This window comes from Nestor notabilis, unplaced genomic scaffold (genome assembly GCF_000696875.1).
Source record: "Nestor notabilis isolate BGI_N333 unplaced genomic scaffold, ASM69687v1 scaffold23777, whole genome shotgun sequence".
NCBI classification, from domain to species: Eukaryota; Metazoa; Chordata; class Aves; order Psittaciformes; family Psittacidae; genus Nestor; species Nestor notabilis.
In genome coordinates this window covers 23,681-42,235 of record NW_009935475.1, presented here as the reverse complement: position 1 = coordinate 42,235, position 18,555 = coordinate 23,681, and the positions used below count along the sequence as shown (strand labels likewise).

Below are 18,555 nucleotides of genomic sequence, written 5' to 3'. Positions count from 1 at the left end.
GAAGGAAGGGGTGGTGATGCCGTGGTGGAGGTGTGAGGGTGGGTTCGGGAGGGCTTTGTTGGGGGATGTCTTGGGGCGCTCATCAAGCTGGGTGGGAGTTGGTGCCTCAGTCTCTCTGCGGATTAAGAAGCCCCTGTGGTACCTCGGAAATGGAGTTTGAGAAGCTGGTGGGGCAGGGCTGCAGGAGATTAGGGTTTAAACCAGGGTGTGGGCTCGTCTGTAGCAGAATCAAAGTGCATACAAGAGTGTTAGTGTTGCAAATGCTACAAAGACTATTTAAGAATTAAAACAAGTAATTAATTTGGGGAACTGCATCCAGCTCTGGGGTCCCCAACACAAGAAGGATGTGGACCTGCTTGAGCGAGTCCAGAGGAAGCCATGAAGATGCTCAGAGGTCTGGAGCATCTCTCCTATGAAGATAAGCTGAGAGAGTTGGGCTTGTTCAGCTTGGAGAAGAGAAGGCTTTGAGGAGACCTTAGAGCAGCTTCCAGTGCCTAAAGAGGGGTGACAGGAAGTCTGGAGAGGGATTTTTACAAGGACATGTAGTGACGGGGCAAGGGGGAATGACTTTACATTGAAAGAGGGGAGATTTAGATTAGATATTAGGAAGAAACTCTTTACTGTGAGGGTGGTGAAACACTAGAAAAGGTTGCCCAGAGAAGCTGTGGCTGGCCAATCCCTGGCAGTGTTCAAGGCCAGGGTGGGGCTTTGCGCATCCTGGTCTAGTGGAAGGTGTCCCTGCCCATGGCAGGGTGTTGGAACTGAATGATCCTTTAAGGTCCCTTCCAAGCCAAACCATTCTATGGTTCTGGCTATTTGCAGGTGGTTCTTGGATTGTTCTAATGGTGGGGCTTAGGATCTGTGTTTGAAGAACCTGCACAACCTGTCTTTTATGTGGTTTCCCCCTTACCCATCCTGAGCATTGCCTCCGAGGGTAGGCACCGTTTGGGAAATCCTTTCCCTGGCCTGTGCATCACCATTGGGTGTTTAGTCTCATGTTTAGTCTTACGGTGTTGAGCCTAGCTTTTTCAATGTCTTGTCATAAGGCTTGGGTCAGTTGCAGAGTGACCTGTGCTAGGCTCTAGCCTCTCACCACCAGCCAATGAAGTTGGATTTAGTTATTTCTTCATGGCATAAGTGAGAGAGATCTAACTGATGGTATTGGTATAAGAGTGAGAAAGGGAGGCTCACTGATGGCTAGCAAAAAGCTCCCTTGATTTCAACTCTCTTAACTTTCCTTTTCTTCAGGAGAAGACTGATGTGGAGGGAACGCTGTTTGTTTACACAAGGTGAGGATCTACTGGTTCACATCTGCAAATGAAATCTGTGGATATGGAAAAGCTAGCTAGGATGGACCTTGGCTGCTTGAATGAAATATTCCTCTTTGTCAGGGGTGAAAAAAACCTGAAAGTGGCGTAAGAAAACGTGGGTAAGAAAACACTGGGGAGGAGCCATCGCCTTGTACTTAGATAAGACTTACAAATGTGATTTAAATCTCAATATGGGTAAACCATAGGAATCTGTTACATTGTTTTAAACAGGATGTAGCATTTGCAGTTGAAAAGGTGTCTGAACAAAAAGCAAATAGTGAAATAAATAATGATATTCCTTAAAGTAAGAGAATTGTAGTACTTTGAAGTATTGTGTTCCCTGCTTAGGGGACTTTAATACAGCTTGTGTCTGATTATTCTTTTTTCATGCATATTTAACCAAACATTCTGGATTATTTTAATGCTTTCTTTCAGCAGCAGCTCTGATTGTGGCTTTTCAAAGCACTGGTTATATCATTTATTCTAGTGTGTACATTAGATCTGTTGCAAAGCCTATCCTATGTTTGAGTTTTCAAGTTAGTGCCCCAGCAGTTCCCTGTGACTATTGTTAAAACCAGAAATAATACATTAAGCAGATCTTGCAGTAGCTGTGGGGGTGGGACACCAAAACAGAAACTTTCTTCTTCAATATTTATGTTGAAGATCTGGTAGGAGAACTGAGAAAGCAAGAGATTGTTTTGAGAAGGTAAGAGATATATGTGTGAAGTGACAGAGTTCAAGAGATCGTAAGCTTTGTGTGAAGTGAGAATGCTGGTTTTAATCTTTTGAGCTCTTTTGTACTGGCAGTGAAAATCATCATCAGTAATTTTTCTAAGCCGCTTTCAGGTAAGTGGAGACAAGATGCTGTTACATTTACCACCACAAGAGGAAAGATGCTGGCTGTTGTGCCAGCAGTAGGTGGAGGTGGCTAAAGAGCAGTAGTATTTCTCTGGTATGATGGTTTTAAAACTCCAGAGTTGACAGCATATAACCTGGCACTTCTAGCATCTGTGATCTTTCACTGTTCTTTCTGTTGCCTGGGGAAGTTTCCATTTACAGAAGAGATTGCTACCCTGACTGCCCTATAGGCAATGGTATGAAACAGATTGTGAGCTGTGAGTAATGTCATATGTTGCCATCCCCTTCAGTTTTAACTTTCATTTTCTGTGGCTTTGAACAAGGTCATAAAGTTCTGTGGAAAAGACATTGCCAACAGACCATAGTTTGGAGACTGCTAGCATTGCCTTTGTTGCTTCTCATTGTTGTTGTAACAATGGAAAGTAATGTGACCATTTTACTTGAGCTGAACTTTTTATTACCTATCTCATCTTTGCTGATTCTGAGGAATGGTCAAAAAAAAAAAAAAAAATCTCTAATTGTTATCCTGAGTATTAAAAAATATACTTGCTCTGGCCCATGACTGAATCGTTCTATTTGCTGGTTTTTACTTCAGTGAGAAACTACAGGGTAGGTGGTGGTTGGATAATGTGATGCTGATAGTCTGGGACAAAGCAGCTTTTTGTAACATCTTGCCTGTTCAGAAGTTGTAGGCCTTATAACTTGGAGTGAAAATTGGGCATGCAGATATGCTGTGACTAAATCACTTGGTATCAAATGGTAGTACTGGAGGTGTGGCATGCTCTCCATAGCTATTGTGAGACCAGTGGTGCTTCTGTTATTTCTGGTGCATAACGTAGGGTTTTGACATAATTAAAAGGACTGCACAAAACACTGCAAGAGTCTGTTGTTATTTCCTTGGCAACAAAACAAAATTATCTCTTTAGAAATAATTAAAAATGAAAAAAAAAAAGAGACAATTTTGGAGAACTATACAACAAAGCAATTCTATTAATTCCTTTTTTTCCTTGACTTTATGTGATTTCTACTTGATAATTTTCAGATCGGCTTCTCCGAGGCATGGTTTCACAATTATGAACAGACTGAGCATGGAAAATCGAACAGAGCCAATTACTAAAGACCTTGATTTGCAGCTGCAGGACCCTTTTCTACTGTACAGAAATGCCAGGTGTAAGTATGTGATATGTTGGGGTAAATACTAAAGGAGTCAGCACCTCTTCACAGTCTGTTCTTGGCTATGGCAGTCCAAATGATTAGACTGCAGCTTTCAAGGGCAGAAACTAGCTGGTTAACAGTTAGGATTGAAGGAATATGTTTTGCTTTTTGAGGTGCTGAAAGAGAAGAGTCGCTTGCTTGGTGCTTCCTAAAATGCAACTCTTCTAAAGAAAGTATCAGAATGTGCTTAACAGTAATCTCTTCAGTTAACTGACAAATAGAAGACTTTTATGGTCGTGTATGTGGTGGGCTTAGAGACTCACAGAAATATTGTGCGTGTTCTGAATATATCCTAGTCAGTGCTGGGAAGTATTACTGTAAAGCAGATCTACTAAGGGTTGGAGGAATATTTGTAGTCTTTTTTTTCTGCATAAGAATGGACAAACGCAGCAAATTCAAACCCTGTCTTCTGCTACAGCTCCAAAATACTGTCCTTGTGGCAAATTGGGAGGCAGATTACTTCTTAACTATGAGGGCTAATTCTTGACAACATCAGCGTTGAGCCTAATTTAAACCCTAATGAAAGACAAAGCTATTACTTTGGGCTCTCTGTTTATCTTGCATGATTATCTTTACACAAGAATTAGCAAGTGTCAGGCAAACTCAGAAATACGTGGCAGACATGAGAAAACTGTTCTTTTACATGCAGATATACATGCAGACTGTTACAATGTGCAATTATGTGAGAATGAGCGGTTATAAATACACAGTTTATATCCGTACTTGGAAGGAGAGCTGTAGTATGATCTATGCTTTGTGCTTGATGCATAAAAGCGGACTGCAAAAATGTTTTATGTAAACTGTGATGCAGAAGTGTTCCCTCTGGATGAAGTAAAAGCAGAGGAAATTTGTGGCATACAAAGCAGCCCAGTTTGATAATCTGCTAGACCTTTTTACTTCATAAACTAATTGGCAGTTGGAAAGCATATCAAGAGGGAATCCTGTTGTTCACGCACACTATGTGGTAGAAACAATAGAGAAATAAGATTTTAAATAACCTAAATGAAACTTCTATTTTTGCAAGTATTTGATAACCCTGACAAAAAATTGAAATTCCCGAAGAAACTGAAAAGAGATGCAGGCATCTCCAGGCTAACATAGACTAGACAAGGCATAAGGAATTTAAGTACCATGAGACCTATTTATCCCATCTGATTTTGAAGACTTTCCTATGTGTATGTAATATTTTTTTAATCTCATTTTGAAATTTCGTGAAGAGTTTATATATGTATAACTAATATCTACCTTTTGAAATCTGATCTATTAATTTTTCATTCGTGAGACAATTTGTATAAAGAGTAATTAGAATTTGTCATAACTCTATGCCGACATCAAGTAAGACAACCTTTGGTCTGATTACTACATGTTAACTGTAATTCATTTGATTTGTAGTTAGGAGAAAAACTGGGGGCTTTGAGGGGTGTATGCTGTTTGTTTTCAGGCAGCTATGAATTTTAGGCAGTGGGCTTATGTTCAAGTAAGTCATCCAGAGCTTTTTGGCTAGTTGTGCAACAGCAAAATGCAGACCCCTTCTTTTCTGGGTTTTTCTGTCTAGGCAGTGGTTCTTTTAGGGTAGTTAGTTAAAGGCTGAACTGTGTTTGCACCACATCAGGGCTTTCTCTGTTTCTCGCATTGCCCTGCCAGTGAGTAGGCTGGGGGTGCATAAGAATTTGGGAGGGGAAGCAGCTGGGACAGCTGATCCCAGCTGACACCAGGGAAACCCCAGACCATACGATATTGTGATCAGCAATAAAACAAGGGGGAAAAGGAGGAACAGGGATGTTTGGATATACAAGATTTGTCTTCCCAAATGACCATTACACATGAGGAATCCCTGCTTTCCTGGAAGTGGCTTAACATATGTCTGCAGATGGAAAGTACTGAATGAATTACTTATTTTGCTTTGCTTGTGTGCACAACTTTGCTTTACCTGTTAAACCATCTTTAGTCTCAAACCCACAAGTTTTCTTACTTTTGCACGTCTGATTCTCTTCCCATCTCACTGAGGGGAAGGGAGCAAGTGGCTGTGTGGAGCTGTGCTGCTGGCTGGGGTGAACCTGCAATACCTGCAATCTGCCAGTGGCAACAATAAAGTAACACCTTTCTTTCAATTTAGGATCTCTAAGCCACAAGATCTGATAGCTTCTTGACATTGTGGCGCTCTTTATAGCATCATTCATTTGAGTGCAACCACGAGAAAAGAAACAACAGGATCTCCAGTCAGTATACTCCCAGTTTTATAAAGTTACCTTCAGCCTGGATGTGTGGGTCTGATTTTTAGCTGTTTGATCTATCCATGGGTAAATCTGTATCTGTTACTTAATTGGAGAATTTTGGTGTATGAGAGAAGATGCGTGTTTGCTTTACTAAAAAAAATCCACTGTTTTAGGATTTCAGTTAGTATCAGGTGTGTTCCAGGTATGTGTTCCAGTGGTATGTTAACCCTACTTATTTATCTTCTAAATACTCTTACAAAGGCTTGATCATTAGTTCTTCAAGAAATCTGAAGATCATGCTACTTCAAAAGGAAAAACTGTTGTTTTCTCAGATTTTCATGGTAATATCTATGTTTGCAGAGCAAACTGGCATTACAGATCCATGGAAGAAAAGTTATTTACCAACTCATTTGACTTTTCCAAGTTTTCTTTAGGTCCCTACAGATTGTTCATGTGGTGATTTCTCTGCCGAGATGCAGATACCTCTACCCCTTTCTTCCTTACTGTGTATTTCAAAGCCTTTGCTACCTAAAACAAAGGAACCTCCTCAACATTAAGTATCTGTTTTCACTCAGGTCTCACCTAAACACAATTCTGAATATCAGTCTTGGATTTACTATATGAATGCTTTCTTTGTGTTTTGCTTTATTATACAACTTGTTTTTATAATTTTTGCAAAACTAAGGCTTCAAGCTTCTTCCTTATTAAATGGAGTCTTCATCCAAAACTGGGGTCTTTTACACCCTAATCTTATTATATTTTTATCTCTTGCTTCCAGATACTAATGAGGAGTACTCAGTGATAGCTGTTTACTTGGCAAAACAATGGACGGTTTGGCAGTAGTACTTAACAGGATCTGGAAACAAGCTATCTTCTGTTTGACTTGGTTACTTCACGCTATTTTATACGTATCTTCTTATTAGATACAACAAAACTATCATAGTTTCCTCTGTGTTTCTAATTGGGATAGTTGCTTTCCCATATAATGGGACTTATGTTTTGTGTTTGTGACAATGTGAATTTCAGAAAAATACAAAAGCAAGCATTTGGAACAATAAAGAAGTCCTGGCCGGTGTTTTGTTTCTTCTAATATCCTGAGTGTTTGTTGAAACCAACTTAATTTCAGTACAGCTGAATATCTATGGCTGGCTGTATCACACAGTCTAAAATAAATGTTCTTGCTCTTGGCAGGAAAAGGTGGTACTTGTGTACAAGAAGTCTGCCAACATTTTGTCATGTTATAGCTATTATTTTGTAAAGATTGCTTTGCATCCAGTGTATGATGACAATGGAAAAAGCCTTCCAAAATTGTACACGATAAATACAAGTTTTATGAATACTTAAAATTATTTTTTTCCCTTTTTGCTTTATTGGTTTTTGTATTTCTTCTATTGTTCCATATGATCTTGGTCATGTAAAGTTGAAATACTGTCTAAACACCGTGTTGCAGACACTTACAGTCTAATCCCGGGTCTTTTCAGGCTGGATTTGGGATCCATGCCAGTTAATGTTTGCACTGATCCACTATTTCATGGATAAGTTTAGTTTGGGAAATCTGTTAGGCTAGAACTAGGGCTATTCATTTCAAAGCCAGGAGGGAAGCTCAAATTACAGTTTTGAAAGCCAGCAGAAATCCTTGTCCACCAAGAAGCAGAAGGTTTATAGATCAAATAGGTGTTTTCACTGTGACCTTTAAACTTACGTAGTTATCTGCAATTTTAGACACTTTCTTTCTGCGAGCAAGACAGTAGTTCTGTTTCTGTTTAGATCATCTAACAATTTTAAGGGTTTAAAAAAATTCCTGAGTTTTATATTTGAGTAACCTTAACTACATAATTACTACTTTTTTCCTTAATCTTTGGTGATATTTATTGTGGAAACTAACGTGTAGAACCAGTTGCTTAAGACTTGATGTGATTAATATGACATAGTTCAGAAGAAAGGCTTAACTGTAAATTACTGGTTAAACTAAATTCATTTTCTGTCTATCAGAACCCTGAAAATTTGATGTTGTTTTCCTATATTTCCACACTGCAAAAATGTTCAGTAGATCAGATGGTATGGAGAGGGAAGTTTGCCATCTGTCTAAAGTAGCAGCTTGAGTTTTGGGGGTTCAAGGGGGGTTTGTAGGTGGTGGTTGGTTGTTTGCTTTTTTTTCCCTGTAGGTCAGAATTACTTATGCATGAAAATTTCTCCAAATGGTGTACATTTTTCTCAAACTATTATTTTTCATTCTTAAATTCTATGTTACAGTATTCTAGAGCCCTCTCAAATAGAACAACTTCCCTTCTTGGAGACTGATTGTGGCTCATTTCAGTTCACCCTTCTCAGTAAATACATCCTGATAAAAACTAAATGGGCAACAAGTGCCCCACTTCTGTAGGCATTTCTGGAGACCCATTGACCCTGCAAGTAGTGTTTCTCTTGTAAAGGATGTCTTAATTTGAAGGCTATTAGAAGTTTACTTCTGAAGGGAAAGCAGGAGACAACAGTAATAGAATTCAAGTGATATGTAAAAATGTCATGAGAAACAATCTTCTTTTGGATATTAGTGGTTTTTTTTATCCTGAAATGTTTGTAGTCTATTCTACGTTATGTATTCTGTGATTCAATATTTGAAATCTCTTCTTTCTTCTGAAATGTGTTTTTATTTGAGAATTAAATCAGCCTTTGGTGGTTAAATTTGCATATATATTTAGATTTTCATGTTGACCAGTGAACAACTACTTCCTCAATTGTTTCTATTGAGACAGACAAAATAGATATTCCAGGCTTTGTTTTTATGATGTAATAGAGTTTCTGTTTGGTTTTTGGTGTTAGGTCAGATTAAAATGTAGAGCCTTATTTATTAGCCTCCTACCTGCCAACACATAGTATCTAATCCAATAACAAAAAAAACCCCAACAGGATGAACGTAGTAAATTGAAATGGGTATTTAATCATTTATTCCTCAAATGCTCATTGGTCTTGAATTTTGAAACAGATATCTTTAAATATTTTCAATTTCATTCAATTCATATTCTTTTTCTCTAAATTCAATGGTCTGCTGATTCAGAAATGCTACATGGCTTTCTGTTGCTGCTTCATTAAGCAAAACACAATGTTTTTGTCACAGCTGAATAACTTAAAAACAGTTGTTCTGAGGTTAAGTTTGATCGCAGAATAATTATTCTGGCCTTCTAGAGCCTGCGGGTTTTGTAAAAGAAAATACTTCTGTAGTTTAAAATTCTGAAAAATGTTTGTCTGTTTGTACCGAAAGTGGAAGCTCAAACTACAGAAATTCAAAGTAATTTTGGCAGAAGGACCTTGCCCTTGTTAGAGGTATGTTCTTCTTAGCTGGTTGTTTGCTAAACAGATTTGGCTAAAGCTTTTTTTTAAACGCATGCCTGGACTGACTACTGCCATTTGTTCAGAATAGGAATGCTTGTGGTTTACCTGAGGTTCTGTCCTTGTTGTCTCGGACAAAAAAGAGACACTTTTGTCTCAGGGAAATAAACAAATAGTTCCTCCTTCTTCCCATTCCACTTTCTGTCCTCTAATCAGCATTATAAAAATTCATCAGGCATCCAGCAAGACAGAGCAGCAGCAGAGGTCACGGTTATCTTCCCTGGGTGTTATTGACCTCAAAGTGAAACCTCAGTTTTGCTGAGAGCATTGGAATGCTAACACTGTTAAGCATAGATATTGTTTTCCCTTTTTAAATTTAAAAGGAACATATACAGACTGAAAATACATTAACATTGTAGTAAGAGTTGATTCTAAACCCAAAAAATTAAGGTTGCAGCATTAGTTTTGTCCTGTGGCATGCATTTATTTGTTTTAGAAACCTGTTTTACCATTTGTCTCCAACTATTTTGTAGTTGGTCATGTGCTAATTTTCTTGAGAAGCAAATAAATAAGAGCGGGAAGAAACTTGCCTGTCAGATGCATAGTGACAGTAATTTTATTTTATTTTTAATGTGAGATGCTGTCTAGTGCTCAGTTTACTGACTTCCCTGTACTCAGGAATCATCTGTTCCTAAACCAGTTTATAAAAGCATATATAAGAGCATTACTAATTTCCTATTACATTTCCCATATCGTTTACTCCCTTTGTGGGCTGTACTTCAATCTGCTGATGTGCTAAGAAGATGGTAAAAATTGCTTTGGAATATGAAGAAATATAATAAATTACCCCTTGGAAATGGTAGATATTAATTTACATTTTTATAAATAAAAAGATAAAATAGGTACCTTTATAGATTAAGATTTTTGTGCTTTGTCTCATTTTTATTTTCAAGGATGCCTAAAAGTCTTCAGTGCTTACCTGTTGAAATATAAATATATAACTTGATGGCATAACTAAATGCTATTTTGGAGTTGAGTGTGGATGGACATGCAACAGTGCTGATTCAAGGCAGGTGAATCTTAAGATTGGGGATCATGATCTTGCTGTCTAATGGTTAGCTGGCTTGCTGTTCTGGAGTTTATGCCTGGTTTTGAAATATGTGTCTAAACTCTGCTTGAGTCTATGGAAGCAGAAGTGGATTTTTAACATAGTGATAGGGACAGGATAATTTGTTTAAAGTAGTATGCAAATTACTTAAAATATATATTAACTGAAAAAGTTCCATAGAATATACTTTTCTGTGGTAAATTGTAGTTGATCATAATTTCTTCTCTTAGCTCTCTATCTTCCTGAGGCTAGCCCTGTTTTGAGGAGAAGGTTAGAATAAATGACCTGCAAAGGCCCCAGCCAATAAACTAAATTATTAATGTTATTCTAGAATTAGCTGGTATTGGTTAATTCTACTTAGGTCATTTGGGATTTCTTTTTTGTCAGTGTGTGTGTGTTTATTGTGAAGAGTAAATGTAGTTCTGTGATTTAGGATTTTAGGGTTCAAATGAAAAAACAAACCAAACATAAAACAGAAGGAGAACTGTAACATCCCTTTTTTGTTTGTTTTTTGTAAGGCAAAATTGTTTGGACTACTAAGTATTTCTAAATTTATTTTTTACAGGGTTACCTTATTATTTATATTTTCCTTTAAACTAAATAAGATGAATGTTTTCAGTGGAAATTGTACATGCCAGTTGTGAAGGCCTTAAGATTAAGATACAAGTTTTGATAGGTAAAACTTAGGTCCCTTGCCACCCCACCTAGTTCAGCACAGATATTTCTATTCAGACTTCCCTGTAAGGACATTTTTGTTGTTTCTTCTTCCCTGAGGATTTGGTAGTTGCATAAGTCTTTGACTGAGCAAAGGAGACAATTTAGAATGCTTTGCATTTGTAAAGTACTTTTTTGCAACTGCAACTGTGATGACTGCAGGCACCTTTTTGCTCTAATGGTGTGTTTCTGCTGTGTGAAGAAGGAGATAAAAAAAAACCCAACAAACTGCAGTAATCCTAGCATGCATTTTCAATTTTGTGGAATGGTGGAGTCCAATCTGAAAGTCAGAGAAACTATATGTTATGTGAGAAGAAACAGGCTAAGGAGCTAAGATAAGAAAGCTATGTAGGTTTTTTTTGATGGCTGGTAATTATTTTGTGTGTGGAGGAACTCTATCCCTGGCTGGGCAAACAGATTGGTAGCGAAAGTATATGGAATAGAATTAAAAGCATGTATCAAGCATCCTGCAGTTGTGGATGTGTTTCTGTATTGAATAGAAGGAGCAGAATACTGCATATATCTGCTAGATACAGTCTTTGTTTCCCATTTATGGATGTCAGCATATAAGCAACATATTAGCTTTCCTGGACGTTTACTGCTGAGAGTGTACTGCCAGTGCTGGGAATTCCGGACATCTTTTCAAGATAACGTAGGCATATAATGCAGTAAAGCTCAAGAGTTCAAGTTGGAACAGATAATTACTTATTTATTTTTTTTTTAAATTTAAAAATTTTCATGTGACTACCTGTATACCCTCTACTTCATACACACTTCCTGGTTTAGCATAAAATGGTAGCTGTTTCCAGGTCAATGTAAATATGCCTGCATATTTCTTCTGCAAATGAAAATATTACAGAGCTAGTTGGTTTTTAGAAATCTCTTGTGTAACCCTGTTTTCAGATTAGTCCCTTCACACACACACAGATGCATTTAATGTTTTGAGCTTATGTGTGTTTTAAACTTCTCAGGCTTTTTGTCTATAAAAACCCCTTTTTCTTTCTTGTTCCTTATACTTACATGCCTCTTTTTTTTTTCACCTTTTCTCTCTCGTATCAAAGTGAAGTGGGAAGGTGATGTTCATTGGATGCTCAAAAGAATATATTACCAAGAGAAGCCATCGATCTACTTAACTCCACAGATTTGAGGCTTACCTAAATCCTGTGGTAGTGGAATCACACACACAGGACTTCACAGTACATTATCCACAACTATTACTATAAATTATTAGTGTAGGTTCGTATATTATACAGACTGTTGTATTTAAATAGAAAAGGAATAGTTATCCCAGCTGGTAGATACCAATACAGTTTGCATGCACACAACTGGGTAGTGTTGTCTTACCTCCGGGCTTGATGTAGAAGCAGTTAAGCTGAGTTTCATGCACCAGCTTCCCCTTATACTTCGTTTCAGGTTCCGCTGGCTGGTGGCTGGGTAGCGGGTGATACGCTTGTCGAACAAAGGCTTGAAACATTTTAAAATTCCAAGGAGAGTTGAAAGAGCTGAACCTGAGTGTATTTTCTGTATATAGTAAAGGTAAATTCCTTTTGGTCAGTTGTTTCTTACTTCAGAGTTACTTTATGAAAAAGCCTTGTACAGAAGTTAAAACCTTAAGGTTGCTTTAAAGTACTGACAACTTGGTCTTTTAATCTAGATTCTGTTTTCTAGCTCTTTGAAACCTCTGCAGTATCTCTTGCATTATCCTTCCTTTCCTTGCTCTTTGCTCCTAATCCTTTTCTTGTCCTCTGTGCCTTATGCTCAGTTGGAGCCTTCTCCTCCCCGTGTGGTTTTTCAGGAAAACTTGGATTGAGAAGTGAAGATAATGGGCGCCATCCACCCGTCAGCTCATCACCTCACCGAGCCATGACGATCTCTGGTTTCTGTATATCAGCACAGACTTCTCTGATAATATCCTCTTGTGCTTGAAAAAAATAGGTTTGTCTAGTAGGGGATGGACTTCACTCCTGACATAGCCAGAAAACTTCTCATGGAATGTGAGCTTGCTTACTTGCACTCTTTTATATGTGTGTGTATATAAAAATATTTGTAACCTTCTCTCAAATCATGGAAGATAAATATGTGAGCAAGTGTATCCCACAGCGCATATACAAACTGCTCACTTCTGTCTAGTATTGATTTAATACAAGCTCTTGAGAGCTTCATCAGCTCTCTCTTCGTCAAAACAAGCCTTAAATCGGCAGTAAACAATACTTCTCAATTATGGGAGGAAAAAAGAAAGAAACCCTTCTCAAGTATAAGATAGCATACCCTTTAAAGGACAAGGAATGTGTTCTATACAGGAACACGGTGCAACTGCTCCAGTGGAATTCCACTAAGGCTGCAAATGCAGTGTTGCTTTTTTGTTTTAACTGGCGTACAAACTCTTAACAGTATTGGGCTTAATATTTGCTGTCTGCTTTGCTCTAATGGTTGCAGCTGCAGCCCAGTTGTTGGTTTTGCAATGCAGAGCTTGCTTTAATAAAATTTAATGAAATGTAAAGTCTTCATATCGTAACATATTGCTTAAGTCAATCTTAAAAAAAGAAAAAGTGGGTTTTACCTGCTAGCTTTGCTATTTTAGACGTACATACTCTTAGGTCTGTTGGAGCCTGTTTCAGTAATCCTTTTGCCTAGCAGAGGTATTATTTATATGAATAAAACCAGCCAGAGATCCTGTAGCCAGGGTGAAAAAAATGTAAGTGATGTAAGACACATGCTTCAGGTCAGAAGTCAACAATAAAGGGACTAGGAAGATTCTTCCCGTGAATCATCTGGTGCTGGTCATTGTCTTAGACAGGATATGGACTTTTAGTTTGATGAGCTCCACCAATTCTTTTGTCTCTGTCAAACAAACTGCCTTCCTGTAAAATTTCAGTATTATTTGCTTTACAACATACAGTATCAAATCTTCTACACAGGAATGTGTAGCATCTCTCAATGAAAAGGTTAATGAAAATTCTTAATAATTACAAAAGGAGAGAAATAACATCGGATTTTTATATAAGGTATCGTATGCCTTCCTGCAATACTTTGCTGCTTTTTTGTTATTGTTGTCATCTCTTTTCTGTTTTTATTCTGGTTTCTCTCACATGAATATTTTGTACATCCTCTCTCTCAAACAGAAAACAAAGTAGGGGTTAAAATTTGCACTGAGAGAGTTAAATGCTGGAGGAGGGGATAGACTGAAGCACCAGAAGATGATTGCGGATATGTTTTATTCCTAAAGGATTTCACGTAAACTAGTAAAGTACCACTGACTTCTGAAGCAAAATGAAATACTCACTTTTACTTTTTGTATGAAAATAATACAACTGTTGTAATGAATATTGCTTGATTCAAAATTTCAAATTTTTATTTAATTTAAATGTATCTCTATATTCAGGAATTTGAAATTGCAGGGTACCTGTTATAAAATGTCTAGCAGCTAATATAAAGTGAATTTGATAAATATAGGGGGATTTTTTCTGTTGGACTACAGGTTTAAAACAAGGAAGTGCTTGCTGCTTAAATTGCATTTTCTTGGTGACAAACTTGATTTTGGGAATACATTCTGTTTCTCTCTCTATACATATACCTGCATGGAATGTCTTGTGTGCAAGAAGGCAGAAAAGTCAGTGAACTGCTAATGTTTGTCGTAATCTTAAAACTAACTGCAGCAGTTACAATAAATTTTTAAATGATACACAAACATGTTAAAAAAGAATTACAGCAATCAAAAGAAAAAAGCAGTTCAAAGAGGTGGTATTTGTATCTTCATGACAGAAATTACCAAGTTGCAACTTTCACAAGAAAAAAAGAGGATCATAAAGTATTAATAAAATGTATAAAATATGTTCTAAGATGAAATGTAATGGTCCTTCGGGTTTCAAGCATGTGAAAATGCAGTGGACGTATGTGAAGGATAAAGGGTCCAAGGTGTAACCAGCTACTGAGACTTAGCTTGTGAGCACAGCATGAACCTACCCAGAACTGGAGTAAACCTATTGCTGTTTGCCTGTCATTACGTGAGAACAGTGGAAATCACTTCTGTGCATGTGAATTTGTATTGTGTCATTAAAAGTTGTACGTCAGAATTTCCAAAGGCAGCTCTACAGATAAGCAGGTGTTGTTGAAGGCAATGTAGCAGCTGACTGTAAGACAAGGAACGGCTACAGAATAGCAGAGAAGAACTTTTTAATGTGTTGCCTATAACATGTTGACAGGCTGTGGCAAATCAGTAAAAACAAAACATAAGATATGCTGTAAATATGAAATTAAACGTTTGAAATTTAGGAGGGGTAGTTGACTTTACCTTTGCCTGTTTCTGTGTGAATGTTTTTATTCTTTTTCTAGCAATTTCAGACATAGAGATGGTTTAGGGAAAATGAAGAAATTGCCTGCCTCTGAAAAGATGGCATGTACAGAGTGTACAAATGGAAAAATACAAAATTGATTTTTTAAATTCTGTTAATCTTATGGTATTACTTAGCTGTTACTTGTTACAAGAACAAGTGTATATATGCAAACAACTTAGACTTTTGTTAAGAACTTAGTCCAGATCTGCAAATATATTTCCATTACTTAGGATCTGAAGGTATGCAGTGAAGAAATAAGAGATGAGATCACAACAGTCAGAATTAGAAACATCATCTATAGTTAAGGTTGCTTATTTTTCTTTTCGAAGCCCTTTTTGAAGGTGTTCATAATTTTGTGGGAATTAAACCATTTAGGGTGACAGCTCATCAGAGTGATTATAGTAAAAAATCGAGTTTCAGGAATAAATAAAATACCATGCTATTAATACCTATTTGAGGTTAAGATATTCTTCCTTCTTTTTCTCCTTCTTTTCTATTGTCATGGTTTAACCCCAGCTACCAACTAAGCACCATGCAACCACTCACTCACTCCCCCCACCCACTCTCCAGTGGGATGGGAAGGAGAATTGCGAAAATGTAAATATCTGTAGGTTGAGATAAGAACAGTTTAATAATTAAAATAAAGTACAATGTAATAGTAAGATTACTACAGTACAGTTGCTCACCACCCATGATGCAGCCCCTCCCCGGGCAGTTAATCAGTCCCTCTCAGCTAACTCCTTGCAGTTCATATATTGGGCTTGATGTGCTGTGGTATGGAATATCCCTTGGGCTAGTTCAGGTCAGCTGTTGTGGCTGTGCTCTCCTGTCCCAGGTTCTTGTTCCCATCCTCACTGGCACAGCATGGGAAACTGGAAGTCCTTGACTTAGGGCAGGCACTACTTAGCAACAACTGAAACATTGGTGTGTTATCAGCATTATTCTCAGATCAAAGCTGAAACACAGCACTGTATGAGGTACTAGGAAGAAAATAAAATATCCCAGCTGAAATCAGGGCATTCATTTTACTGAAAAATCAGTAGAGTTTGGAAAAGAATTTGACCTTGAACTTGATTATAGCTCTGGAATTAGAGATGTACTTGGGCCTTTGGTAGGTGTCTCAGAGATGCATTTTAAAAATCATTGGGAAGATATTCCTAGATTTTACTAAATTATAAATGAAAACCATGATGTTTAAATCTGATGAGTCCTCTATCAACCATGTATGCCACATACAGTAGAGCAGACTTTATTCTTACAGATCTAGAAGCCCAGATACTCCACAAAAACCGTAACAGAAGTCACAAGAAACATAACAGAAGCTGCTGCTTTTCTTAAACTAGTAGAAGGCAAGATGGAAATAAAAGGGCTGGAAATTGAGAAAATGAAGGCAACTCTTCTTCCTATTCTTTCAAATGAAAGCAAACTTTTTTTTTTGCCTCTAGGTTGGAAAGATAGTGCTGTCACCTTCTTGAGTGAGGAGAGTTCTCATTGATTAGGTACAATGTGATGTGCACAGAATCAAGCAAAGAGCGTGGTTTCTGGTTTAACCTCTTCCACTTGTGATAGTGTTAAGTTAATACAAGATTCTCTGCTAACAGAGGTTTTGAATACATATTTAGCCTAGATTTGTGTAATGGCATTTTTGTAATATGTTCAGATGATTCCTGTAGATCAGGGCCTGGCCTCATTTCAGTGCATTGAAGATACGTTTTGTGGTTTGCTGTAGAAAGAAGAGAATATAGAGAAAGCTAACAGAGCTGATAGTTTCAGATGTTGAGGAGTTATGTGTCTGTCCCACTGAGCCATTCTCTGATAGAATTTCTTTCACAGGAAGAATGTTATTGTTGACTCAGTATATGTGGATTTAATTTTTAGCCTTGCTGCAGACTTCTTCACTTACCTTTCTAACGTCATTGTCTATCATTCTTCTATATATTTTTCTTTCACCCACCATTTATTTTTCTTAGTACCTCTTCACTTGGCTTTTACGCTCCTTGAGTTAGACTATTTAATCATTTCCATTACAAAGGCAGTGGAGCTGCAGTCTGACATGGCCATTTCAGAAATCTATTGTGAAATAGTAATGAGAACCACTTGTTATTTAAGAACAACTTAGAAATAATAACAATAAAAGATTTATTAAGAACAACTTGTTATTTCAGAAATTGATAGTCTAGCATCTACAGACTTCCTGCCATAATTTCAGTGTCATGCATCATCATGGTTTAAAAATTATTTGGAACTGATGATGCAACGTCAGGCGATGTGACTGGAAAACCAGTGGTGGGCGGGGGGAAAATAAATGCACTAAAATCCAGATGGATCATAACATAGATGCTATTCCTGTGTCGTGACTAAAAATTTCTTGTAGCATCAACAGAATGCGATTTTAAGGGAAATCTGGCAAATTCAGTTTGCCTTCAGGCTCTTTTCCAAAAACTAAAGAACCTGCTGATGGACTTTTACATCTGCTGAGCTTTATGGAAATAAATGCATCAATGGGCTTTAAAGTTCCCTACAGTACTGACATAATGTTAGCTTTGAGGCTTTTAAAGGGGCATTCCAGCGAGGCAATCTTGTTTATGTCTGCTAGAGAATTGATGTTTTTTTCATAAAGAATTTCTCATAAATTTTGATTAAAAATCTGCCTGAAGTCAGGCTATCACAGTAGAGCCACAGACATGATTTAATAAACAATCCACCATCTCTGAGTTGTCCCTTTTTTGCCTTATGAAATCAAATGATTTCATGACTCTATCTGGAAGTCTGCAACACAACTGTCATGACTGGTAGAAGATGGCAAGGATATTTCAGGCTCCATCCTATTCACAAAAAAAAATGTTTCTTGTGATGATTTTTAAGACATAGTGATTTTTAAGGCACAATTAAACAGATGATGGTGGGGAACTTTCTCTTGACTTTGGAAGTATTGCCAATCATTGCACACTGTCAAACCATTCACTTTTGGGGAAAGGGGTTTTGACGGGCTTTAGCATTTTATTGGGGGTTTTGTTGTACATTTTCTTATTATTTTGGGAAAGCTGCTTGAACAGTTCCCTCCTCAGTTGAATTTGACTGGTCAAGCTGAAAAACAGCTTTTTCACTCTCCATGTATGATCATCAGTTTGCATTAAGATGCAGAGGATTCTTTTCCCTTTAATAACTGGCTTTTTTTCCTGCTTGATCATAGAATCTTAGAATGGTTTGTCATACATAATGTTTTAAACATTTAAAATAATGGAAATACAAAGTTATCCTTTTCCCTATCTATATTAAAAGTTCCCCAAGTAAGTAGGTCAGGAGCCTTATCAACTTTTAAATGAAAGAACCAAGTGTTTGATTATTTAAACTGTTGGTTTTTTTCAGCAGCTTTTTAGGAATATAAGTTAAGCTTATATCAAAATACAGCTTTTTTGTTGCTTTAAAAACTCTTGCCTTGCTTCAGTTTCTTTGCATTTTATTGCCTGGGA

The 18,555-nt window shown here is 37.3% G+C and overlaps 1 protein-coding gene across 1 annotated transcript in view; it reads left to right on the top strand.

Moving 5' to 3' along the window:
* Positions 1-65: 65 nt before the first annotated feature.
* Positions 66-18,555, top strand: part of DCP1B (decapping mRNA 1B) — a gene marked incomplete at its 3' end in the record, with an annotated part of 36,094 nt that continues 17,604 nt past the window's right edge. The window contains exons 1-3 of the mRNA XM_010017876.1: positions 66-167; positions 1,249-1,289; positions 3,211-3,338. Of these exons, the coding sequence (XP_010016178.1) occupies positions 66-167; positions 1,249-1,289; positions 3,211-3,338 (271 nt within the window). The remainder of the gene's footprint in view (positions 168-1,248; positions 1,290-3,210; positions 3,339-18,555) is intronic.